General features: G+C 34.7%; 1 protein-coding gene across 2 annotated transcripts in view; it reads left to right on the plus strand.

Moving 5' to 3' along the window:
* Nucleotides 1–27,822, plus strand: part of LOC128212230 (uncharacterized protein ZK1073.1-like) — a 41,367-nt gene that overhangs the window by 1,624 nt on the left and 11,921 nt on the right. For both annotated transcript variants that reach the window (XM_052917573.1, XM_052917574.1), the window contains exons 3-8: nucleotides 1,097–1,154; nucleotides 4,187–4,304; nucleotides 17,361–17,423; nucleotides 18,120–18,180; nucleotides 21,771–21,857; nucleotides 24,252–24,329. In XM_052917573.1, coding sequence (XP_052773533.1) covers nucleotides 1,097–1,154; nucleotides 4,187–4,304; nucleotides 17,361–17,423; nucleotides 18,120–18,180; nucleotides 21,771–21,857; nucleotides 24,252–24,329 — 465 coding nt within the window. The remainder of the gene's footprint in view (nucleotides 1–1,096; nucleotides 1,155–4,186; nucleotides 4,305–17,360; nucleotides 17,424–18,119; nucleotides 18,181–21,770; nucleotides 21,858–24,251; nucleotides 24,330–27,822) is intronic.

Here is a 27,822-nt window from a genome sequence, read left to right on the forward strand (position 1 = left end):
CCCGTTGAGTGAACGATTTGTGGTGAGCGAGCTGTTAAACTCTAAGGTGTTCTGACTGAGTTTAATTAAAAAGTAGGTCAGTTGAATCCAATGCACCAAATAAATCATTAGGTAAACATGTTGAGAGCTTAAAAGCGAATCCATGACTTGTCACATCAATGCGACAAAATTTCCTGTATGCTAATATTGAATAGTTTTAATATCTTATAGGTGAATAATTAAAGGGCAAGTTAATTTTAGTCAACTTCTTAATTCTGCAGATAAAGAATCCTTTTTGAATTTACCTATAACAAGAAGAAATATTCTTATTAAATTGTCTGATTATGTTCAAAACTAATGTAAGAGTTATGCATTAATAGCTGGAGGTACGATTTTTTTCATGCAAGTTACTGTCAACAGGGCTGTCTTTCAACGAATTTTTGGCCCAATTAATGACCCATATCCCAAGCCAAGGACTTATTCCCCAAAATGTTGATTAGAATTCCTCTCCATAATCTCAAGAAATTAACTTTTAAAGAATGATTGCAAGTCAAATGTAAATAGAAGATTATTATTCACAAGTAACATTGCATACTGTGCTTTGATACATGAATATTACATCAATCCACATTAAAATGGCTTATTTCTGTCAAGTTGAAAAAATTCCCTTTTTAGCAAAATTTGAAAACGCTAATTTTCCCCCTTTCTGACGGCCCGAACCCAATTCTCAAAATGTAGAAAGACAGCTCTGGTCAATGTACATGTACCTTCATGAAGCTTACATTGTCTGTGTATAATCTTCATTTATCATAGTTTATGATATCACCTGAAGTTAGCTCTTGCTGCTCTAATAATCAGTAGTTAAAGTGAAGTCTTGTCACTTATCATTTATGAAAGATGTTTCTTTGTTTTTTGATGTGTTTGTATTGTTATGATCATGGTCTCTGTTAGATTTCTAATCTCAATGTGATCCAGGTCATCATATGTGTCCTGCCATATGTTGAAGTTACATTACCATACCTTTTATGTTCTTTGTTCCATGTTTTTAAATATATTCAAATAACGAACTATTTAAATGTTTTGTTTAAGAAATAATTTTGATATTTATGCTTTTTAGGGGGACCTTAAACATAGCCACTTCACAATTCTGACAGTCCATGACTTAGGATGCAATCGTGAGTATTTCTGTCTGGAGTGATAATCATTAATCATTCATTGAGAAGGTGTTATCGGTCGCTGACCTGTTGTGTATACCAACTGTTGTATCAGGTACTTGTTGAGAGGTCATGTTTACCTGCAGAATAAGGAAAGGGTTATTTCAGGTCATGGCATGGCGGTGTTCTGAATATGGATTGTAAACAAACCATACAAAGGTTATAAATCTGTTTATGTATGGGTAATGTCCTATTATTGTTGCTTCTGTTAGGAATGGTTTAAGGAGTCTTATTACTCAGACCTTGTAAATATGAATGTAAACCATCTGCTTTACGAATAATACATTCTTTCAAACCGTTATTAGATGTTATCAAAGAACAACTTTTTTTTTGTCTTTCTAGAGTCAGTCGTCAGCATAGTGTCGTCAAACAGGATTTCATTTTGGGATTTTATAGCTTTTTAGTAGATTGATTGGTTTTCATTTACAGTCAAGTATTCTTATAATGCTCTTGTATTATTTTGAAAATTTCTGTCTCGGAATTAACTGTATTACTCAGTCTTTAAAGCAAGCCTCAAGATCAATCAAATGATTGGAGCGACAATAGGAAAACGTATTGATCTCTTGTAACTCATGGTCAGTTTCAAACATGTTAGTGCAGCCTTTTAAGTGGAGTTTTAAGGGTTATTGGAAAATGGGTTTTCTGTAAATATTTTCCTTGAGTACCAGTGAGGAAAGATTGTAGGGCAGTTTGCTGGCAAATATTATCAGAAATAAAATGCTGAGCAACAGTAACAACCATTTCTGTTCATCTTCATATCAGAGTAGAACATGAAATAAAGTTCAAATTAGTACTTTCAAAATGTTTGCAAAAAACAGTCAGTCCAATGGAAGGTTGGTTAGTTTATAGATCAGTTGACCAAATCTTGTCCACACAATATTATAAATGGTTTGACCTTAGATAGTACATGACCATATTGTTTTTGAGGTCAGTAGGTCAAAGTTTACAGTTTGAAACAGTCTTATAAAAACTTTGTCCGCTCATTAACTGCAGAACAGTTTTACTTGAAACTTACCATGAAACTTCAGAGGTAGATCTATACTCATGACTAGTAATTAATGCTCTTGTGGGATTTCGGGTGGTGTATCAATCAATCTAAGTCAACAGACTCCTGAAAACTTTGAACTTGATCATTAGAAGTTCAAATTTTAAAATGTTTGTCTCAACTTTCATAAAACCTGTGTGCATACATCACTAATTAATGCATTATTTCTTAAATCACATTTATTCCATCTTCCAAAATCTGACAAAGGGGTGCTTTACCTACAAGGAAAAAGTATTGCAAATTTTGGCTTCAATGAAATTATGAAAAACAAGTTTGTTTTTTAAGATGACCTATAGTTTTTGATCTATTATGTGACCTCAGGGCTTTTTCTATAATACCCACAGGTCCGACTATCGGACCCATTCCCAAAGCAAAATATATGATATTTTTTTCCAATCTTTAGAAAAAAATCCCAACAAAAAAAAAAAAAAATTCATCACATTCAGAGATCAGTATGAAATATTATCTGTCATGATTTATTGCAATAGATATTTACACCCCAAGGATTTATATTTTTGGGGTCTTTAAAGTGAAAATAAACTTCTATTAAATCATTTCCTAATTCGCAGGAGACTAGACAGCTTTTTCTTTTAACTGTAAAATTTCCCAATTTCGGCATTTTCATGACGCAAAATTAAATTTTCCCAAAATGTCTAGTGTTTTTTTTTCCCAAATGGGCAGAAAAAGCCCTGGACCTAGTTTCAAACAAATCCAAGATTTAATTGAGGCAAAAATCTGTCTGACCAACAATAAAACTATTTGGTTCTGGAAATGATTTTTTTTTTTAAATTTGGCCTATAGTGACATAGTTTCTGACCTCGGGTAACCCAGTTTTAATAAGAATTGGACTAGATATATAAGTAATTGCCTCTAGTATGTTCCCAAAGATTCTTCTAAGGTTTGACCTAGTGACCTTGTTTTCGACCCAATGTTACCCACTTTGTTTTTTTTGAGATTTGTTGTCAGATTCCATTGGAACATTCTGTCGAATTTTTAATAAATTCTGACCAATAATTACCATGATATGGCTCCAGACCACAAAAAAATCTTAAGATTTGAGTTAGTGAACTTTTTTTTTAATCACATGTGACCCAGTTTTAAATTTGTGCAAAAGTTCATGAAGGAAAACATTCCCATTAATGATTATTGAACGAAATAATATGAATGTCTCTTTAAAAGTAATTTTCAACGTTTTTTTTTTAAGATTTGACCTAGTGACCTAGTTTTTGACATGTTAACCACTTTTAGAAGTGGTCTTTTGGAGAACTGGGCCGATGGGGAATTTGGCGTTGTTTTTTTGCTATATATATAAGGGAATTTTGCAAGTTGATAGAATCAAACAAAAACAACATTTAAATGCAAATTGGTGTATTCACAACAACCATGTAGCTTCAATTATAAATGAAGAAATTTTTATGATCCTTTTTTGAGATTCTGGAGGAGAAGTTAAATTGAAGTTTGGGGGGACATGTATATTCCTTGGCTCGGGGAATGGGGACTTCTTTCAGCCATAAAATTTGTCAAAAGACAGCCCTTAACAATTTCCCCTTCCTCTACTTGAAGATGTAAGACCTCATTTTGCTAAAGGTTACAGACATACATTCACACTTCAAACTCAATTCAGGCTTTTTGTGTATACATGACTAATGTCTTAAATGGAACCAATTCTTTTTATTTCTGTCTGACAGTCTTTGGAAGAGTAAAGACACCGTAGTGTATATGGCTGTCATAGACAGATTACCTTGATGTCTTTTCTCTGTATTTTCCAATGACATTTGTGTTACTTTATCGTGGAGACCATGAAGCAACATAATTACTTTGATGTAAAACTTTATTATATTTATTTAATAATTCATTAATATAAGATATTCCCAACCAGTCTGAGGAGCCCTAAATCAGAAAGAGATACAGGTTAAATTCAACCTCACCATAAGGTTCTTTGTTTCAGACAAGAGCTGGGAGCCATTCCTGCAGCATGAGTCGATGGTGAACATCACCAGCCGATGTGCCTTCATCCACGTGGATATTCCAGGCCAAGAGGACAGTGCCCCGAAGCTCCCCGCTGAGTATGTAGCTCATTATACAGGCTCATGTCTATGTAGACACTCACAATTTTTTCTATATGAAGCATATTATTATAGACTATATATTTTATTTTTTATGGTCTTAATGGGTCACAAGCTTTATTATAAAGAACTTTGCTGTGAATATACTTTTAATTTATAAATAGAGACAGCCAGGTGAACCATTGATTTTAATGTCAGCTCTCTGGATACAGTTAAGTTAATCTGATATGATATTTTAAACTTCCATTAGTCCCAAGTTACTTGGTCAGCAGTTAAATTTTTAGTCAGTGTTATCTTTTGCTTGTTTTTGAGTTTGGCCATTCTCCTTGGAGTCATTCAACTTTGTCAATGGGAAAAAAACATATGATGCAATAACTGAAGAGTGCCTAAAACCAGGCTGTTCAGAATAGCCTTGCTGGAAGTATTTGACTCAATATATTACTATCACAGTTTGAGCACACCGGACATTTTATCTGACATCTTTGTAACATTCACAGGACAATTTTATGTCACGAAGGACAAAATAAGGTTTAACACAGAAATAAACTTACTCTAGAGACTTCATCATCTTTGTCTTTTTTTTTTAATTAATAAAGCACAAAAGATTGCATACAATACAAAAAACAAGTTGCTATCCAAAATACTTGTTCCCAGGGTAAAAAATGTTTGGTTACAATTTTAATTTTATTTTATATTTGGGTATCTTACACGGAAAACAAGGATAAGCATGTGATAAAATACCAAGTTACCTACTATCTGAAAAAGTTGTTCCCAGGGTAAAAAAATTCTGGTTACTTAATCTTTGCCCAATTGATACAGCATAAAAAATTGGCAGTATTGTGTGACAAATTGAAAATTCACCATCAATGTCTGATCGTCTGGCTTGCTTCGCATACACTGCTATCAGTTAAACTATTATTTGTTTAATGATTATTGTTACATTTTTGGCTTTTGAGTGACTCAAATTGGAATCTCTCTTGTCTTTTAAATTTGAACACTATCACTTAATATCAACAAAATCCACAATCGTCTCCATTAAGAATACATTGAGATGTTTTTTTCTGATTTTTCACTAAAGACAACAGATGTGTTATAAATATTACAAGTTTACGGGAATTCCTTCAGTCATAATATGAAAGGATGCTCTCTGATCAATAAAAAGTAGCTTAGCAGTGTTTTATGATTGCTTTTCAGACTTCGAGACATTCTGTAGTGCAAGTAACAGTTCTTGTCTGTGATTGTGTTCCTTTGAAGGCTTTTCTAGAGATTGACCTTTACTTGACTACTTAACTCCACTATAATGAAGCTACTTCCACCACCTTATAGAAGAAGCTTAACTTTAAATTCATTCCATCAAGGACTTTCATCCCTAGTTTGTAAATAATGGAGTTTTACTGTCCTTAATTAAACTATCATGAACAGAAAAAAATCCTAGAATAAACAGGGATTGAAATAACTCTGATTACCAAGAGTAATGATGTGATTATGTTATAGTTATTCAGAAGGGGAAAAATCTGAGGCATAAATATAAAAAAATGTGATGTTTTTGTATATGACAATAACAAGGCCATCTCTCTGGTTATTTTCATGTTCTTGAACTCATCCACTGGATTCTGTTTTATATATTAAAAAAAAGTAATAAACAACTGGTTTCCTACCGGACACACAATCCCCAATGCAAAACTGAAAGTACGTTATCCCATTATCCCGTGTTATATTTTATTTTGTTAAATTGATTCTTTTAATTATTGCCAGTGATTATAAATGCAGTGAATAGTTTGAAATAATATAATTTATAATTGAAATAAAGAAGTGCATGCTTGATTGATAAAAAACAACAGAATTTGCCTTTTCCTGACAATTGGCAATGAAATATTATTACTCGACTATAAATTATATATTGTGTTTTACCTGATGTCATATTTATATGATATTTTTGCGGGAAAAAATATGTATTTGAGGAAGACATTTATGTTGTGATGGATCTCAGTCATATCATGCAGCAACAGTAAATGTTAATGTGAAGGTCAACTTGTGATCTAATTTCTTGGTGAAATACATGTTGATGGTGAGGCAAACTAGGTGTATAGTGCTTATTTACAGCCTGGTGTTATAACTACCAGAAGAAGTGTTTAAATTTTGACATATTTTTTTGAAGTGTCTAGTTGATGTTTTGTTTATGTAGTGAGCAGTTAACATGTTCATATTAGCTTAATGCATTAAAAGAGCTACCGTAAATGACTTGGTATTAGACACCCTTTTTTCCCTCAGATTTCGATGCAAAAAAATGCCTGCGTATAATACCCAGTTACAACTTTTTTAACTTTTCTTCTGAGGTCAATTTCAAGCCGAGAGTTTGTTTAGATTCATGTAGAAAGGGATGTTACTCGCGTCATATTGATCGAGTATATATACGAGTTAAAATGGCAGTTGAAGATCGGGATACAGTATATCGTAAGACGTTTATAATTTAAACAAAAATATTTTTCGATTAAAGTTATTCAATATTATTTTGAATAAAAGATTGAATTGAACAATAATTAAACTTGCATATAAAAAAGCAAAGTTGGGCACTGTCAAAATATTTTTTATCAGTTGTAAGAGAAGGTGTGAAAAACTCGACTGCCTTTAACCTTTTTAACATACTACAAACTGTTGCGATTATGGTCTTGTTTTTTCGCACTTTGTCACATTCTTTATTCTTTTCTGTAGGTGTTGACATTTTGAGAACAAACCCATACAATATAAAGTTTTTGCATGACTAAACTTTTCATTCTCGACAGTTTATCATTGTATGGTTTTAAAGATAACCGTCGCCATTTTCACGAAAAAAATATTTTTCGTCACTGTCAACAAACATGGTGGCCGAAATTGACAGACGTTTTTGACATCTTTCCTATGCGTCTTTTTACCAAAAACATAGATTAAAAGTTTTTTTCTTGAACTTTTCACAGATTTTTTTCCCTGCGTCTAATACCCCCTACTGTCTTATACCCAGTCATTTACGGTATTTTCATGATATTTTCATCTGTTTAACAGGATCTCCTCCTTTAAGCTATTAATAACAACTGCAAGGTCATTGCTGAATATGTGTTTTGCCTTTTTCCAATTGCTGCTATATGTTGCCATGCAGGGTTCCCCCTGGGTTCTAAAAAGTTGTCGCCACTTTTTCGCGGGGGGTTAAGGGGGCCGCGATAGGCCCCCTTACGGGTCCAGGGCAGCGCCCTTGTGGGGGCGAAGCCCCCTGAAGCTCATGGGGTTTAAGCATTTTAAGAGCCTTAAATTGCATTTAATTAGCACATTGTCGTGCAAAAACATAACATTTTGTTGTACATGAAGCACAAGATATTAATAGCAAATTGTTATTCTGTTGACAAAATTCATTGTATATATGGACTAGTATATAAATAAAAAAATATTGCAAAAAATGTGACATAAACATCAATATGTTGATTTCAGTCTAATGCCTGCATACAATAAAAGAATACATTTGTGAAATTATGAGATAAATTTAAAATAAATGGAAACTCAAAGAAATATACATTGTCAAACTAGGGCCATAACTTTCCTAATAGAAATTTGTCTACCTACTCTTTACTCCAGCCAACATATTAGGAGCCTTATCAAATGGGGTTTAATCCTATTTATTTGATTTCTGTTAATCTTTTTGACACTTTTTGAACTCTTAGAATGCTGCATTTATAGCAATTGCGACAAAACCGAAAGCAAGTCTATTTTTAGCGCGTAAACGTCATTACGAAATTTGCATATCACGTGACTTTCCGACAACATAAAATTCTATGATTTGCATATTTAAAACTAACACGATAATTATGCAACAACAAGGCTGTTGAGCTAAATATTAAAATTGTTTGCTAATAAGAGACATAACAGTTAAAGGATGTCATTGTTTATCCGTGAAAGCAATAAAATTCTGCAATAATTAGCGAGGTGTTGACTGGGCCGTGACTGCTTGCCCTAATTATCGGATTAATTTTTGTTGTCGCACCAGCAGATGCGCTTGATTTATGACAGTGACAGAATCGATTATCATGCAGGCCGCATGGTCACCACTTACGTCATTTAAGAAAATATTTTAGAAAAAAATCGTTGTCGCCATAAATTCGCCAAATTTGAAAAGTTGTCGCCACTTTTGCGATTTTGTCGCAAATGGCGACAATGGCGATCGCCAGCGGGAACCCTGCCATGAAGTGTAAACTGACTCTCTTATAAATTTACAACCAGATACTTAGATTCAATTTAAACAGTATATTACTTGAACATGACACTTTTCATTAAACATGCCTTCGATTTGTTTGTATCTTCAATACTTACGACCGATCTATACCTTAAATTTCTTCTTGATCATCAATCATGTGAAAGCTAATAACCTAAAAAGTATAATGTTGTCACTCATTCGTTTATAACTTTATTTTGGTATATAAAGTCAAGTTTGTCAGTCATATAATATGATATTGGTCTATGTTTACAAAATAATAGATAAAGACACGGATATCTCTCAAATTGTGAAAAAAATTGGTTCACAAAGTGAGATTTTGACATGTTCGTTACTGTCGCCGTCCCGCAGTCAATGTTTACATATCAATGTATAATGTTAAATACAACAATGCATGTACCTTTTGCAGTATATTTAACATGTCCGAACATTGTAGTACATAATAAAATTCGGCTCCATTCCGGTTAGAATTGTGTTTTACCAATGCAGGTCAGTAAGAGTTTAGGTTTAGGAAAACGTTTTTATTTGAAATGTTCGTGTTGCAGCTTTAGCATGACATTATTTGGCAGGCTTACTTTGAAATTTGTATATATCTGCTATCAGCGATGAAGTAAACCATAACGGAATTTAATAACATTTCACCCGAAGAGAAGAAATCAATGTTCTAGACAGTATATTGTGTATTTGACTGTGTCTATTAAAAAACGACATTAAGATGACATGTTCGTTACATAAAATATCTTGAAATTCATCATAATTGTTTGTTGTTTATTAACTTTAAAATGTATGATATGACGTGGTAGTCCGAATGAACATGCTGAAATCCTCACAAATTGAAATTTTTGAAAGATATACTATAATAAATACTGCATTTGAAGTGTTCGTTATGGACATGTTCATTACTGAAATGAAGGTGAGACGAAAACAATGTGTATTTTGACAGTAGGGCATTGTTTTAGTTGGCAGTCTATATGACGTCACTATACTTGATGACATCACAACTAATATGGCTTCTATGAAGGTCAGTCGCCACGTTTTCAATATTTAGAAGAATAGTAACAATAGAGAGGTGAGTACATTTTCTTTAAACACAAATTCCGCTTAAATGTGTTGTTTGAGAAAATTTCATTTGCTTAACATTATAAAATGGGATTGAACATTTATTATATACATGAAACTTATTCATTGTTTACTCGTGTACATTACATATGGCACGTCAATATCATGACATGTTCGTTACTAAAAGGTAACGAACATTTCAGTGGCTTTTGAAGGCCACACAAACACTTGCACTTCAAATAAGTTGTTTTGTTCATTGAAATAATATAATTCATTATATTTTTAACATATACAAGTGTGTACCAACAAATTTATGTACTCGTAAAATAAAATAATTTCTATTCAATAATTCATTCAACTGTTTGTATATGTATGACAATACTTACGAGTCTTTTTACTCTTTTCTAGTCTTGAATTTATTTTAGAAATTATTTCAATCCAAGTCAAAATTGTTAACAGAATGGTAAATGTTTCAGCAACATGCACACAGCTTTTATAATATGTTCATTTAGATAAGTTTGACACTCGTGAAAATGTAGTAACGAACATGTCAAAATTTTAACGAACATTTCATATTGTTTCTATTATAGGTATGGTGAAATCACAAGCAGAGATTCAAAAGGCATATCGCCAACGCCTTAAAGAAAAGAATAATGATGAGTATCTGACAAAAGAAAGACAAAGAAGGCAAAGAACCTATGTAGAAAACAAGTTCCTATCAGAAGAAAAAAGAGCAGAAAGAAATAGAAAAAATAGAGAATATTTGAAACTGTACAGACAGCGTAGGAGAGCTCAAGCGCAGCAAAATGTACAAAATAGAATTCAAGAAAATGTTTTGGACTCTAGTGGCTATGAAAGTGCACACGCTGAATTACAAAACAGAATGTTTATCAGAATAAATTTCCGAAAAAAAGCTAATGGACCTAAAATGAGAGTTGCTAAAGAACTGAGAAGAACCAAACAAGAATTAAAAGATTTGAAAGAGGCTCATGAGAATCTTAGACGCAAGTATAGAAGTACCATGAGGTCGATCCAAAGGATGAACAAGAAAAGCGACAAACACTCTAACACCCCAAGTTCTAAAGCTAAAAGATTGACTGAAAACATGAACTTATCAAGACAGCAAAGACTAACCGTAAGAAAAGAATTAGTATTCGCCAATGCAGTATGTGATGAGATAAAAGATGCCGCACATAGAGCCCCTATCAAAGCAAAGAAAATCTTGCAAAATTTAGTTGCTGGCAATGTTCTGAAAAAGTATAAATTGCTTCAGATGTTCGGAAAGAAAACTGGTATGAGTCGTAATAAGTTGTCTAAGGTCACAAGCAAGAACGTGGACGTCGGCAACATGTCCCGTAGAAGAGAAGTAGGCAAGATGAAAGAGAAAGTGATCGAGTTCCTCGAAAGAGATGAAAACTCAAGAAACATGCCTGGAAAAGGGGACTTTACAAAATCAGAGACGGGTGACAAAAGTCAAACAAGAATATTAACAGATTACCTTTCAGCACTTTATCTGAAGTTCATGTCTGAAAACCCTGATGCAAAGTTATCATTTACTTCATTCACTAGGATCAGGCCCGCAAGAATACGCCTCACATCTATGATAACCAGAGATACGTGTTTATGTACCAAACACCAAAATATGTCACTGACTCTTAAATCACTGAAATCTGAGAAAATTGAATGTTCTATCAACGGAGAAAAAATGTTAGATAATAAAGAACAATTGATTAAAGAAGCAGAACAATCGTTGCAACATAATGTAATTATTGGACAGTGGAAACGTGTTGAAACTGAAGTGAAAGGTCAGAAGAAGAGTGTCATGAAAGTTGTGAACATAACAATGAATCCAACAGAGTTTATGGTTCACCTTAAGAATCAGTTAGAAGATTTTGAACAACATGTAATGAGAATAAAAAATCAGTTCACAGAAATGAAGAATCTAAAACAGAACTTACATGACAACCATTGCATAGTCCATATGGATTTTAGTGAAAATTATTCGTGTAAGTCAGTTCAGGAGATTCAATCAGCCTACTGGAACCAGTCAGCAGTTACACTTCATCCTGTAGTCGTGTACTTTAAGAAAGGAGGGTCTGATGAAATTCTGCACAAAAGTCTAGTATTTGTGTCTGACGAGATGGGACATAACGCCAATACCGTGCTTGCAATAGCTGACAAACTATTACCAGAGATTAAATATCTCGTGCCCGGGTATCGTGGGTACATTATTGGACGGACAGTCCAACGTCCCAGTATAGGAACAAGGCCATATTTCATTTTATAGCAAACCACAAGGATATGCATGGTATTAACGCAAGGTGGAACTATTGGGAGGCTGGGCATGGGAAAGGGCCCTGTGATGGCCTTGGGGGCAGGGTAAAACGCATGGCTGATGAGGCGGTAAACTCGGGCAAAATATGCATTCAAGATCCATCTGATTTCTATGCCTGGACCCAGTCAACAAGCTGTTCAATGAGAAATGTTAGTTTTGTGTTTGTTTCATCCGAAGAAGTTGAGAAGAAAGCTACAGAAACTAGTAAACATCAGCTCAAACCTATAGCCGGAACAATGAAAATACATGCTGTACAGGGTAAGGGTGAAAACAGCGTCTTTGTTCGGAACACTAGTTGCTACTGCAGGATATGTGTCGCTGATGATGGCGAAGTTTGCGGCACTTGGAGAGACGAAAATCTTGTTCCAAAAATTACAAAATCAACACCAAAAGTATCAAGTAACCAAGTGAATACCACTATACTTACACACGATTCTGTCCCGGATTCTGTCAGTATCGACACACAGGAAAAGTATCATGCTGGTGATTACGTAGCTGCGTCGTATTTGAATCGCTGGTACATTGGTAAAATCATGAACTGCGATGATGAGGACAACACTTATGAAATCACATTCTTGGAGAAGCGCAAAAAGATGTTTCAGTGGCCAACAAGACCTGATGAGATCTGGGTAAACTATGATGATATTTTATGCAAGGTATCAACTCCTGTGGCCAGTGGAAAGTCAAAACGCATGCTAGTGTTACCTGACAATGACTTTGAGAGAGTTGAGCGACTCTTTGATAAAGAATAATGGGTATAAATGTAAAAGACATGTTCGTTACGATCATTTCAGCAGTTATTGATCTTCATGCTTCTTTTCAAAGCTGTACATGTTTTGGCCTGTTCATGATCTAAATCATACATATTTAAAGTTAGGAATAAGCATTTATATTATTTCTAGACATATATTCGTAATTATATTGAGTATAAACTTGACAATGTAAAAGGTAACGGATATTTCAGCATTACTGTGTATGTAAAATTATGGTTTTACGTGTGACATATCTGAATAATTTGTTTAAACAAACAAACTCGGCATCAATTAAATTCAGGAAAAGAAAAGTAATACCATATTTTACTGTAAAATGATACATTATGTGTCAATATAACGCTGAAATTGTGTTAAACAAGTTAGTTTGCCAGTTTTTTTTCATTAATTGAGTTGAAAACCAGTTTCAAATGTTTTTTTCGTGTTAAATTGTTAGATTAACTGTTAATTCGATTTAATTGTTGATTGTTTCAATGTTTCAAAGTTTTTTGACAACTTAACGTGTATTTTTCAATGGGGAATTATTTAGTAACGAACATTTCATATATCATTACTCTTGTACTCTCGTTAAACAATCAATTTAAGTAACACTTTTAAGTCAATATTTTTGCTTCTCTCAACTTTCAAAATGTTCCTGTGCTCGATACAAAGACAACTTTAGGCAAATAATAAAAACCGAAAATTTTATCATCTATTAAATGTTAAGGTAATGTTGTTTTTCAAGAACGAGAGTATACACAGTTTGACAAAACACATGAGAATCTGACTTGGTTTATAAATGGGCATGTTTTTTTTCGTTTTTTTCTAAAGACTGACTCATTGTTTGTTTGTTAGAAATAAATGAAATATGTATTTAACGAAATATTTGTTTCGTGTTGTGCTTTAAAACCACTGTAACGGACATTTCAGAGTATCGTTTGTACATCACTACCCTCGAATTTTGAATAGATATCTAGCAAAAACCATTAACATCATGTTCAAAATATTTTAGGAATATAAAGTTGATAGATGTATCTTATCAATAAAAATGTTTCATCCAGTATTTGAAAACTTTGGTTGTCTTGTCTTTGTTACTGCTTAATTGCACCCGTTTATTGAAAATGAGTGTATGCTCTGTTAAATGCATTATGAATCACAAGCAAATGGGTCAAGGTCCTATTTCCCAATAGACGGGTATTTTATCAATTATAAGGAGATGAAAACTGTTCATTCTGAATTCTGAAATAAATTTTGTTTACCTGCTATTCGACACCTATTATAGAAGTATACTGAATTAATTGAATTTTCATTCCAATCTGATAAATGAGTTGTCATGTTGAATCTTTTTCTCTTATCATTGTAATTGTTACCAGGGTAGAAAGGACTGTCTTGTCATCTTGAAGTGGTTTCTCCTGTCATTGTAATTGTTACCAGGGTAGAAAGGACTGTCTTGTCATCTTGAAGTGGTTTCTCCTGTCATTGTAATTGTTACCTGGGTAGAAAGGACTGTCTTGTCATCTTGAAGTGGTTTCTCCTGTCATTGTAATTGTTACCAGGGTAGAAAGGACTGGCCTGTCATCTTGAAGTGGTTTCTCCTGTCATTGTAATTGTTACCAGGGTAGAAAGGACTGGCCTGTCATCTTGAAGTGGTTTCTCCTGTCATTGTAATTGTTACCTGGGTAGAAAGGACTGTCTTGTCATCTTGAAGTGGTTTCTCCTGTCATTGTAATTGTTACCAGGGTAGAAAGGACTGTCCTGTCATCTTGAAGTGGTTTCTCCTGTCATTGTAATTGTTACCAGGGTAGAAAGGACTGTCTTGTCATCTTGAAGTGGTTTCTCCTGTCATTGTAATTGTTACCAGGGTAGAAAGGACTGTCCTGTCATCTTGAAGTGGTTTCTCCTGTCATTGTAATTGTTACCTGGGTAGAAAGGACTGTCCTGTCATCTTGAAGTGGTTTCTCCTGTCATTGTAATTGTTACCTGGGTAGAAAGGACTGTCTTGTCATCTTGAAGTGTTTTCTCCTGTCATTGTAATTGTTACCTGGGTAGAAAGGACTGTCTTGTCATCTTGAAGTGGTTTCTCCTGTCATTGTAATTGTTACCTGGGTAGAAAGGACTGTCCTATCATCTTGAAGTGGTTTCTCCTGTCATTGTAATTGTTACCTGGGTAGAAAGGACTGTCTTGTCATCTTGAAGTGGTTTCTCCTGTCATTGTAATTGTTACCTGGGTAGAAAGGACTGTCTTGTCATCTTGAAGTGGTTTCTCCTGTCATTGTAATTGTTACCTGGGTAGAAAGTACTGTCTTGTCATCTTGAAGTGTTCCTCCTGTCATTGTAATTGTTACCTGGGTAGTAAGTACTGTCTTGTCATCTTGCAGTGTTTTCACCTGTCATTGTAATTGTTACCTAGGTAGCAAGGTCTGTCTTGTCATCTTGCAGTGTTTCCTCCCGTCATTGTAAATGTGACCTAGGTAGCAAGGACTGTCTTGTCATCTTGCAGTGTTTCATCCTGTCATTGTAATTGTGACCTGGGTAGCAAGGACTGTCTTATCATCTTACAGTGTTTCCTCCTGTCATTGTAAATGTGACCTGGATAGCAAGGACTGTCTTGTTATCTTGCATTGTTTCATTGTAAATGTGACCTGGGTCGCAAGGACTGTCTTGTCATCTTGAAGTGTTTCCTCCTGTCATTGTAATTGTGACCTGGGTAGCAAGGACTGTCTTGTCATCCTGAAGTGTTTTCACCTGTCATTGTAATTGTTACCTGGGTTGCAAGGACTGTCTTGTCATCTTGAAGTGTTTCTCCTGTCATTGTAAATGTGACCTGGGTAGCAAGGACTGTCTTGTCATCTTGCAGTGTTTCCTCCTGTCATTGTAAATGTGACCTGGGTAGCAAGGACTGTCTTGTCATCTTGCAGTGTTTCCTCCTGTCATTGTAAATGTGACCTGGGTTGCATGGACTGTCTTGTCATCTTGCAGTGTTTTCACCTGTCATTGTAAATGTGACCTGGGTAGCAAGGACTGTCTTGTCATCTTGCAGTGTTTCTTCTGGTCATTTTAAATGTGACCTGGGTAGCAAGGACTGTCTTGTCATCGTGCAGTGTTTTCTCCTGTCATTGTTAATGTGACCTTGGTAGCAAGGACTGTCTTGTCATCGTGCAGTGTTTCATCCTGTCATTGTAAATGTGACCTGGGTTGCAAGGACTGTCTTGTCATCTTGCAGTGTTTCCTCCTGTCATTGTAAATGTGACCTGGTTAGCAAGGACTGTCTTTTCATCTTGCAGTGTTTTCACCTGTCATTGTAATTGTGACCTGGTTAGCAAGGACTGTCTTGTCATCTTGAAGTGTTTCCTCCTGTCATTGTAAATGTGACCTGGTTAGCAAGGACTGTCTTGTCATCTTGAAGTGTTTTCACCTGTCATTGTAATTGTGATCTGGTTAGCAAGGACTGTCTTGTCATTTTGAAGTGTTTTCACCTGTCATTGTAATTGTTACCTGGGTTGCAAGGACTGTCTTGTCATCTTGCAGTGTTTCCTCCTGTCATTGTTAATTAGCAAGGACTGTCTTGTCATCTTAAAGTGTTTTCACCTGTCATTGTAAATGTGACCTGGGTAGCAAGGACTGTCTTGTCATCGTGCAGTGTTTCCTCCTGTCATTGTAAATGTGACCTGGGTAGCAAGTTCTGTCTTGTCATCTTGCAGTGTTTCCTCCTGTCATTGTAAATGTGACCTGGGTTGCAAGGACTGTCTTGTCATCTTAAAGTGTTTTCACCTGTCATTGTAAATGTGACCTAGGTAGCAAGGACTGTCTTGTCATCTTGCAGTGTTTCCTCCTGTCATTGTAAATGTTACCTGTGTTGCAAGGACTGTCTTGTCATCTTGCAGTGTTTCCTCCTGTCATTGTAAATGTTACCTGGGTAGCAATGACTGTCTTGTCATCTTGCAGTGTTTCCTCCTGTCATTGTAAATGTGACCTGGGTTGCAAGGACTGTCTTGTCATCTTGAAGTGTTTCCTCCTGTCATTGTAAATGTGACCTGGGTAGCAAGGACTGTCTTGTCATCTTGCAGTGTTTCCTCCTGTCATTGTAAATGTGACCTGGGTTGCAAGGACTGTCTTGTCATCTTGCAGTGTTTCCTCCTGTCATTGTAAATGTGACCTGGGTAGCAAGGACTGTCTTGTCATCTTGAAGAGTTTTCACCTGTAATTGTAAATGTGACCTGGGTAGAAAGTACTGTCTTGTCATCTTAAAGTGTTTTCACCTGTCATTGTAAATGTGACCTGGGTAGCAAGGACTGTCTTGTCATCTTAAAGTATTTTTACCTGTCATTGTAAATGTGACCTGGGTAGCAAGGACTGTCTTGTCATCTTGAAGAGTTTTCACATCTCATAATTAGCAGGGACTTTAGTTGTTCTCTGTTCTTCGAGGTAATCAATACAACATTCTGAAAAAAAGTCTGTGTTGTTTTATTGTTTTTCCCCAAAAATGACAATATACAATTAAAATAAGCGCGTATTAATGAACCTGTTTTGGTATCTGTTTTTAAACATAGTACAGAATTGTTATATGATGTATATGATTACTGTTCACTGTGAGTATTATCTAACATTTGGTAAGTAAGGAGTTTTATTATATATTGTTTGCTTTATGTAACTATTTTGTATATTATATATTTCAGCTACACTTTCCCAAGCATGCAGAGTCTGGGAGAAGATTTGGTCTGCGTCCTTGATCAACTGGAGTGAGTGTTGGTTATTATCTTATTGATTATTAGCTTGTTGTTTTGGATGAAAACAGGTTGTCATCTTACTCAGCTGCATTCCAGTCACAGACAAACCATCTGCCTTCTAGTCCCTGAAAAACTGTGTGTCTTGTAGTCATTGACTTCTTGTTGTCTTTCATTTAAATAAATGTAAAATAAATCTGTAATTGAATCCGTAATGCAGCTAATGGAAACTAGAATATGTCTCCTGAGGGCTGTCTATGCAAATTTAGTGCTTGTGTGGGTCTCATTTTTTTAGAATAATATATTTTTTTATATGATCTTAGTAATTCTGTTTTTAACGGCACAGCATTCTACATAGAGGAATGCCACCATCCAACTATGAAACAGATATTTCCAGTTTATTTATCAGTTGTTTTTTAACTAAATGATGCCTTCAAATCTGTTACAAGGAAATTTGGCTTTTCTAAGTTTAGATTTGTACAAGAATGAAGGTTAATTGAGCTCATGAAGGCTTCTGTTGGGAAATATAGATAGGGAGTTTTCTTCTTCACATCAGAATGACAGCATAATAGAAGATTAAATCACAAAAGCTTCACTCTGAGAATATGTAGGGTATATTTTTCTCTAATGCAGTCTGTATTTGATGTTCTCCTACATTCAGAGGTCATGTCAAGTTTTCCGATGGATAATTCTACTTCTGTGTGGTTTCAGCGTGAAGAACGTGGTTGGGCTGGGAGAGGGGGCAGGAGCCAACATCCTCGCCAGGTTTGCTGTAAGTACCAAGTCTTATTATGTCCAACACATGGCTGCCATATCCATTTTTAGCTTTCATAAATACAACAGATGAGCATTGGTGTTTGTCCGGACATGCTCTTGTGTGTGAAGCAATGAGAGGTCTTGCTTGTTTCATATTCATATCCTAGAAAAACCTGTAATACTTTACAGTCATTATGTATTCACTGATACCAAATGTAATCCAAATTTGGTCAACCACAACACAAGGGCTCCTGGTCAACCTCAACGCAAGGACTCCTTTTGTATGGGGGACTTGTAGCTCAACTATATGAAGGAGTTAGTTGGTAATTGTCTATATGCAATCATTACTTGGTTATTTATTTTATATGGATTGAAGACTATGACAGAATAGTTGTGCATGCAAAATTCAATATATAGATTTAAGCACTTCCTGGTCCCTTAATTAAAGGAAAGTTCTACTTCCTCTGTTACAATCTTTATGATAGACAATGGAAGCTGCCAATACTATGCAATATTTATTAGTTATATCAATATTTATTTTATTTTTCATGGTGTTTTAATGGCTGATAAAATATGAAAATTGATTTGAGTATCCGTAATACGATCCTTTTCAAATCCCATATTGTAAATATAGCGTCCTGATAACCATCACTCCAATATTTACTATTAGAGGATGGCCTATTTACCAGAAATCAATAGTCTATTGCTTGTACAGACGTCATACAAGGGAAATATCTGTTTCATAGTTGGAGCAGCTATTTTTCCGCTCATATTTCAAACTGAATGTCTCTAGTGAGTAACAAATTTGCATGTTCTTCAAAACAAATTGCATTAAGAATGGAACAATTACCATAACACAGCTGTTTTTTTCTATGTCTTATCTTGAACTTAAAATTATTTATCAGTTGTTGACAAATTCTTAAATGACAGTTATATTGGTTATTATGAGTCAAGATGTCCCTTTTAGGCTTCAAAAATAATCCAGATCTTGGTGATTCCAACTATAGAATCTTGCTTCCTTTGCGGCTCCTAAGAATCGACTTCTAATATCAACTGAGCATTTGTTCCAAGCTTTTCTGGGACTATTATTTAAGTAGCAATGTTATTAAAGCAAGACAAATAACCATGCAAATGGATAAATGATGTTAAGAGATATTTACATGATATGGCTTATTATATAGATATTGACCAACTTGAGGTGAGGGGACATATTGTCAACCCGAAGTAAATACTGTCATCGAGGCGAATATCTATTTTATTATACGGAACAAAAACTCAAATTGTCAATTTCATGATGTCAAGAGGGTAACAGTGTGGCAGAGGGTGGTAGTCGAAAACATTGCCCTGGCATTTTTACTATATGTTCAATAGAAGTGAGGTATAATAATATGAGTTATTCAAAAAGGCAAAAGCTGAGTTTGTCAAGAGATGTACTCCTTAAAAAATCATTGATGTCTAATTTTATGATAATGTTATAAATAAGGTAATGTTTGTTAACACTAGCAGACAAAGAATTAATTTCTGTCAAGTGAAAGTGTATTAAATTATGACCGAAATAGGTTTCACTGACAGCCTACATTAAGCAATAACCTTGAGCTGACAGATTCAACCTTTAAGTGTGTTGTTGTATTCACGTATTTCAATAACATCAGGTTTTCTTACACGTAATTCAAATGTACTCCAATTACTGAAAGGTTTTCTTCTTCACATAATAAGTTGCAATATTCATGGTCATCAAAGCATATATTGCCTTTTCTGGATTAGAGTTTAATTTGCATAAATACTAAACTTGACACTTAAGATTATTTATTGGGAGATTTAAAGACTGTGCTAGACGCAACCACTGCATTTATAGGCATCATTGAACACAGCTCATTACAGATACTTCAAAACAGTGCTTCATTCCGTCAATGGGATCTTGCAAATAGACTTAATCAACTATTATCAAACTTCAGATGCTCAGATAACTCTCATTTGATTGAAAAATGTCGGCACTTGAATGAAATGTGAGAATTCAGATTTTGCCCCAGTAACGTTTTCTAATCTAACGTATATATTACTTTGAAGATGTATTTCTCACATTGTCAATATGCCCTTTGTATTCAGACTTTTAAACTTTAATAGATTACTGAAATGCCAACAGAAGCAGTATTCTTTAACACTCCTAAACAAGTATGGTATGATTGCAAAATTTGGAATGCATTGAAACAAGAAAAAAGTTTCTTAAAGCTGCACTCTCACAGATTGAACGTTTTGACAACTTCTTTTTATTTTTTTGTCTGCGAATGAGCCAATTTATGCAAATATGGAGGCAAACCAGTGATATCATACATGCCATATCCCCCGGCGGGGGGAAAAATTCCCCGGTAGTTCGACCCATCCCCTGGTCCCCCGCCGGGGGATTCATATCCCCTGGAATTAAAAAAAAAAAAAAAAATTAAACTTGCTTAAGGTTGACAATGTAAAGCATCAATAATATTATGAGTGTGAAATTCCATGAAGGTCCATGATGACTTAATATATTCAGACATATCGTTACGCTGTATACAATATGCTTTAATATATTCAGACATATCGTTACGCTGTATACAATATACTTTTATTAAAAGTCCAAACATTATTGTATTTGAGTGTATTTCTGTATTTATTCTTATATTATAAATGCAGATATTGCGCAAATTTTCGTCGCGTAAAAATCCCCTGGTGTAATATCAAAATCCCCTGGAATTCAGACCAAAATCCCCTGGGAAGCCTCTCAGAAATACGGCATGTATGTGATATTATAATTCTGACAAAAAAACAGAATGCAGATTTTTATATTTAAGTTCCAAAATTGATGTTTTATGCATTTTTCTTAAACCGTTAGTAATGCTTTTAGCCATAAAACCTTAATTTTCAAACAGAAATATGTATATCTGCAATCTGATCTTTAGTCAGCAGTCTTATATCCTGGTTTGTAGATACTTACACAAATATTTGCTCATTCCAAGTCAAAAAATAAAAAAAGTTGTCAAAACGGTGAATATTTGAGAGTGCACCTTTAACTGTCCAGGTGACATTTAGAATCATTATGTTACCATTGTAGTATGTTGTATATATCATAACCACACATGTTCAACTGCATCTTTACCCAATGATTATGTAAGCATTATGTTGATAAACAAGCTTATCATCAACTAAATTACATAGCATAATCATAAAACAGGTGGGAGAATTCAGCCAATTATTTATTTGTCTACATAACTGTATTATGAGCTAGAGGCCTTACATTACAATAAACAATATGTTATGTTATTGCCTTTTGAGCAAAAGAGTTTCATTTGCATAAATACTGAAAATAAAATTTAATGAGTAGACCTGGATTAAAAATGCATTTATTACCTTTTTATGGAAATTTAGAAATTGAGGCCCTATTGTATATTGTGATGATTTCATTTGTTCAATAGATATTTTTTAAATTGGAGTAATCTTAATATTTTACACATGATTAAGTTCTGAATATCTAGCATTTGATGTGAAATATTGCATGTGTTTCTGTATTCTGTCAAATATATGTTTGTTTGAGCACTTATTGTGTATAATATAAGCACACCACTCTTGTTTCAGATGGTCCAGCCGAACCGTGTACTTGGTGTATGTCTGATCCACTGTACTGGAACCTCTGCCGGCTTCATGGAGTCTCTCAAGGATAAGGTAAAGTGCACACACAGAAGAGGTTTGAAGCTGCTTTGAATAGGTGTCTGTCTGGCACCTAAAAGCTCTTGGTTGTTTCCTGAAAGGCAACATGTAGATACCTCTTTTAGTTCAAAAAAACCTGTGTAGCTGATTTCTGAATTTTTTATCATCCAATTTTTTCAAAAATTTAGTGTTTTTGGACTTATGTCACGCTCAAATTCAGTTGTGGGGTTAATTGAATCAATATCTCCAGAGGCCCCTATTAAGTTTTTTGTATAATGTAAATATACATGACAGCAATTTCATAACTAAATTCTGTTACCAAATTATAAAGAAACTTGGTGATAGTGTTTCTAGGCAAAATTCTCTATTAAGTTTGATCATGTGAGCAATTGCCACAGTAATTCAATTAAAACAAAGTTTTGCTCCTTATTATGCCCCCTTCGAAGAAGAGGGGTATATTGCTTTACACATGTCGGTCGGTCTGTTGGTAGGTCAGTCGGTCCGTCGGTAGACCAAAGCTTGTCCGAGTGATAACTTAATAATTCCTGGACGTATGGTCATCAAACTTGACATGGAGGCTGGGCCTGACCAATAGATGACCCCTATTGATTATAGGGGTCTTCGGGCCAAAGGTCAAGGTCACAGTGACCTTGAATGATAAAAGGGTGTCTAAGTGATAACTCAACATTACCTGTACCCATGGCCCTCAAATTTCACATTGAGGCTGGGCCTGACCAGTAGATGACCCCTATATATATAAGGGGTCTTCAGGCCAAAGGTCAAGGTCACAGTGACATTTAATGATAAAAGGTTGTCTTTGTGATAACTCGACAATGCCTGCACCCGTGGCCCTCAAACTTGACTTAGAGATTGAGCCTGATCAGTAGATGACCCTTATTGATTTTGGGGGTCACAGTGACCTTGAACGCGAAAAAGTAAACAAACCTCCTCCCAGTGATATCTCAACAATGCCTGGACCTATGATCATCAAACTTGACATGGAGTCTGGGCCTGACCAGTAGATGACCCCTATTGATTTTAGGAGTCATCAAATGTGAAAATGTTCTTAGAGTGATAACTTGACAATGCCTGCATCCCTGGCCCTCAAACTTGACTTGGGGTTTGGACCTGACCTATAGATGACAGCTTGTATTTTAGGGGTCATCAACTCAAAGGTCAAGGTCACAGTGACCTTCAACTCAAAAAGCTTGTCTGTGTGTTAACTTGACAATGCCTGCAACCATGACCCTCAAACTTTACATTTAGGTTTTGGGTGACCAGTTGATGACTCCTATGTTTTTTTGAGGTAAAAGGTCATGCTCATAACTCATATTCATCATTAAAATTTGGTTATATTTACATATTTTCTGCTGCTAAGAGGATGCATTTTTATCTGCAAATATAAGTCATCATCTGAACATGATTAAAAACTGTACCTTCTATCCTCACACTTTGAATGGTCATGTGTTTAAAACTGCTTCAATGGCATCTAATGTCAATGACAAATCAGTTATCATTTCGGTCCATGCATATTTCATTCAATCAGTGGTCCAAATTAGCACAAGCCCACAAGCCCTGCACTGGTAAAATGTCTTTCGGGCTTGCTCAAATTCTGACTTTTATCTAGCAGGGCTTGTTACAAAATTTGATGCCAAGCATTAGTATAAGCATTCTGGCTTGTTCATCCAAAAGTCTAATTTCGATGACTGTTCAATTGTCCAAATAATCCTGACAACATGGCCCACAGGGGGGCATAATGTTGACAAACATCTCTTGTTCAATTTGTTTTATTATATTATTGGTATGACCATGATTGGCACTCCAGTCTGGTGACACATCCAATTCTGCGGAATTCCAGTTTGTTGAAAGATACAGACAAGTGATGGCGTTCCCTTTGAGGCACTTGTTTTAACAAGCCAGGGCTCGGAGTCAATTCAATCAAGAAACAGGGTTGAATATGATTCTGAAAGCAACAGAGACAAAACTTTGGGATTTATCTCAGAGTTGTTTTGCAGACATTTTGAACTGTGTGTTTTCCTACATTTAGAGTTCTCATTTCCCACTGTTTAGAGATGATTTTCTTCCTGTGTACATTACCAATTAAAAGAATCCAAGCAAAATAGAATGAGGGCACGGTGTATATCATATTGATAGAAATGATGTATCTTATCTTAAAGTCTGTTAATAGCTTTTGTAAAGTTGCCTCTTGTAATTTACTGTGTCAAGTGTTTTATTGTATAAGATTTGCATCATACAGTTTTTTTATTAACTTTCATAAAGTACATGCTTTTGTGTAAATTGACGGTTTAAATGAAGTACACTTTTCTATATGCCATCAAGCTTTTTTCACAATTAGCTCTATTAAGTATACGTGTATAAATATTTTAAATGGTCATCGTCTCCCTGCAGATCCTGGGCTGGAAGCTGGAGCATATCGGGATGAACCCCACGGCAGAGTCGTATCTTGTCCTGCATAGATTTGGATCGGTACGTATTAACTCTCTCCTCTCATGGTTCAGACAAGTCCCCTATATCATTATAAATGAGTTTAATGTTTAAGGCTTCTATCATGAAATGCACATCTTCACAATTAAATATGAAGCAGTTAACCTCATTTAAATTACATAATAATACCATTCAAGACTTTTTTTCAAAATTTAAGAAGATTGATTATTAAGTTGTTATTTATACTTTTGTCTCCCATCTTTGATGTGTCTCTATGCTGTAATGTTGCAATGCTGTAAACTTAAGAAATCTTTATTACTGTACTTAAGTTGAATTTTATTTCCCCATTTGCATTTTATGCTTTATCTATTTCAGTTTATTGTTGAATGTTCTAGCATTAATGAGCAAGCCTGTTCTGTTTGTCAGACCTTTTGTTTTAGTACATGTTTTTTTATTTTGCTATTTTATAAGCTTGTCTTTTTTAATGAAAAAAATGTGGTATTGTGAAACCCTTGATGACGCTTTTAGCGTGGTCGTGCAAACATCTATAACCGTTGCAATAATTCACTAATCATTCAAGATATCCATTCAAATTAAACTTGATACAGATGTTGTCAGACACAATATGCATATGTACAGCAACGCCTGTAACTCGACCTATTTCTAGGAATTGTTCAGTTTTGTTCCTTTTTGAACTTGAAATCAACAGAGGAGTGTTGGCGGTCCACTCTGTGGCACTCTTGTTTAATGCATGCTCCATATATGTTGCATCCCTATTAAATTTGCCATCACTCACACATTTCTTATTTTAGCCTGACTGAGAATTTACAAGATATTTAGTGTCTTATTTCAGCTGTTAAAATCTTGTTTTCTCAGTTAAGATTAAGTCAATGAATTTGCTTCAGAGTTGGACAGTACAAACCAAGAGCACATTGCATACTCATGCAGCAAGTTTTTCCTTATTTGAAACATTGTTTACTTTATCTAATTTCATTTGCCTTAAAATGATAATGATCTTTAAGGACCTTTTAAAATATTCAGAGGCACGGATGGGCTGTACTTCCCTGCCGTAGCTAGCTGCATAAATGTTTAAAGGTTGAGTTTTGCAGGTTATGCTGAACTTCTCTAGCCAGTTAAGATTGAGATTCAGAACCTGAACACTGTTAAAGAATGAGATGATATTTTCTTGTTGTATATGCACTTTTTATATTTCAATGTATACAATTATGATAAGTCTGTTCACAGTCAGGTTTCGGTAACGTGAAATACAGACTTTTATCTCTGCTATTTCGCTAATGTTACAATATGACAGGGCGTTATTAATAATGTGTCTACCAAAAAAGCTATGAATGTATTTTTTCCATTAATTATGTTAATAATGTGCTGTTTGTCTTAAATTGTTTAAAGCTTCCCTTCAAGTATTGTCATACATGTACAAGTTTCTCAGCAACTAAACTATTGTTCTTTACTTCTGGTTTTATAATGTTGCAATACCGTAGTATGAAATCAGTAATATATTTTGTATCACATTGGTTCAAATATACATGCCAGTTGCAGTAGTATGAGGTCCTATTTGTACAGTTACAAAAATTATGATCAGCATTAATCTAGGATTTATTCAATGTAGTTATATGTATTTTAATGAATGAAAATAAACTGTACATTCAGAACAAATCTTGTTGGGTAAATGTGATTAAGCCATAAATCAACATCATAATGATAATGTGTATGATGCCTTCTTGCATTTTACCTGCCTCATGATTTTTAATTTGGCATTTAATGTTTGTCTTTGAGAACTTGTTCTTTATGCTGTATCCAAGAGTTTGAATGTATTCGGGCATGGCATAAGTCCCGCCTCCTTGTTCTCCTAATGATGATTATGTATATTATGCTAATTTTCCTTTGCAAGTGTCTAGTATCACATGATAAACAATGGCCTTTTTGTTCATGAAAGTCAGGCAAGCAAATTAATTAAACTGCCTGTACTGCATAATGTGGTTATTATGAATTAAACAGCCTGTTGATGACTTAGTATGGCAGAAATAATACACTCAGTCTTACTTCTTCTTATGAAATTACTAGTGTAAGACTGCATGTATTATAACTGGACAAGTGAAGGCCAATTTTGTCATGTGATGATGTAGAACTGTTTGAAACCGATCTGCTTATAATGCTTTGTAATTTCTGTTGTGCAGTCAAGTTCAACGGTGAGTTACAGACAAGCTCTTCCTCTTTACCAGTCTGTACATGTTTCCTAGCTAATGTTGTCTATGTTAGATGTTGTACGGTGGTATGCAAATTGTGATTGATGTTGATGGAAATGTACTGCACTTTCTCTTCATTTATATTTGCTTTAGTTTGTATTCAATTATCATAGCTGTATTGCAGCTATAGATGCATCAAGTAATGGATGAATGTTTATAACACTGTCTGCATTGATGTTTACACTTATGTTTAAATGTAGAAGTGGTTGAAAGGGGAAGAACTTGTGTTTTACTGTGTGTTATTTTTAGGCCTTATATCTATCATTTCATGCACTGTATGCAGCTTGACAGCCTTGTTAACGTACTATTAACCATCGTTGTGTCTAGTCAGAGTTGCCACTTGAGTTTTAGCATCAGGTCATTACTAATGCCTAAATACTAGTTTGTTCTCAAAGTTTTGAAGTGATGCCTTACTCTGTGTACAATGCTGTGTGTACCATGCTAACTTACTACTAACTGTTTTTGTTCTCTTTTTTCAGATTTTTTTTATATAGAAATGATATCTTTATGATATCTTAACTGTTCATGAAACTTTATCTGTATTTGTTCTAATTTCAAGGTCTCGTATTAGCTGATTATATGCCTCTATGAAGAGGAAAATGCATTAATGGGTTCATTTGTCAGGTAGCTAATAGAAAGAGGATATTTTAAAAAAGAAGACATTGTGACCTTCTTGTAACAAAGACATGAGTTTACCATCAGTGTTAGAGGCATACAGTGTTTGTGCAGTAGAAGTCTTCATTGATTTAATTCCAAGTTAGTGTTTAATTTTAATCTTCTAAACGATTGAATTGACAGGCTGGTCACAGCCAGCTCAGACTTATCGTTTAGAGGACCTAAGATAGATACTAACTTTCTTACTTAGAGGGATATGCCCCATGGATCCCTTTATCTTAGCTAGTGTGCAAGTGTGCACGTAAGTAAGTCACTTGATTAAATTAAACAAAGTTAATGACAAATCAGAAATTACCCACTTGTTATATGCTTACTGGATTTTTGGTTGTCAGAGCACTTCTGAATCTGTCCACCTATGCTATTGATGTAGGCATGATCTTGAATGCTAATGCATCATATTGTACAGTATTCTTTTGAATAAACTTAATGCTGTGTATGCTGTTCTGTTTACTGCACAAACAAGTCCGTGGAATTAAAACATGGGTATTTCAATATAGAGTAAATTGAATCCTGTTTTTATAACATTTTTTTATTGAATTTGAGATAGCATAACAGTCCTATTAAAAGGCAAAGCCGTATAAGATGTGCAAGGCGGG

This window comes from Mya arenaria, chromosome 12 (genome assembly GCF_026914265.1).
Source record: "Mya arenaria isolate MELC-2E11 chromosome 12, ASM2691426v1".
Lineage (NCBI taxonomy): Eukaryota > Metazoa > Mollusca > Bivalvia > Myida > Myidae > Mya > Mya arenaria.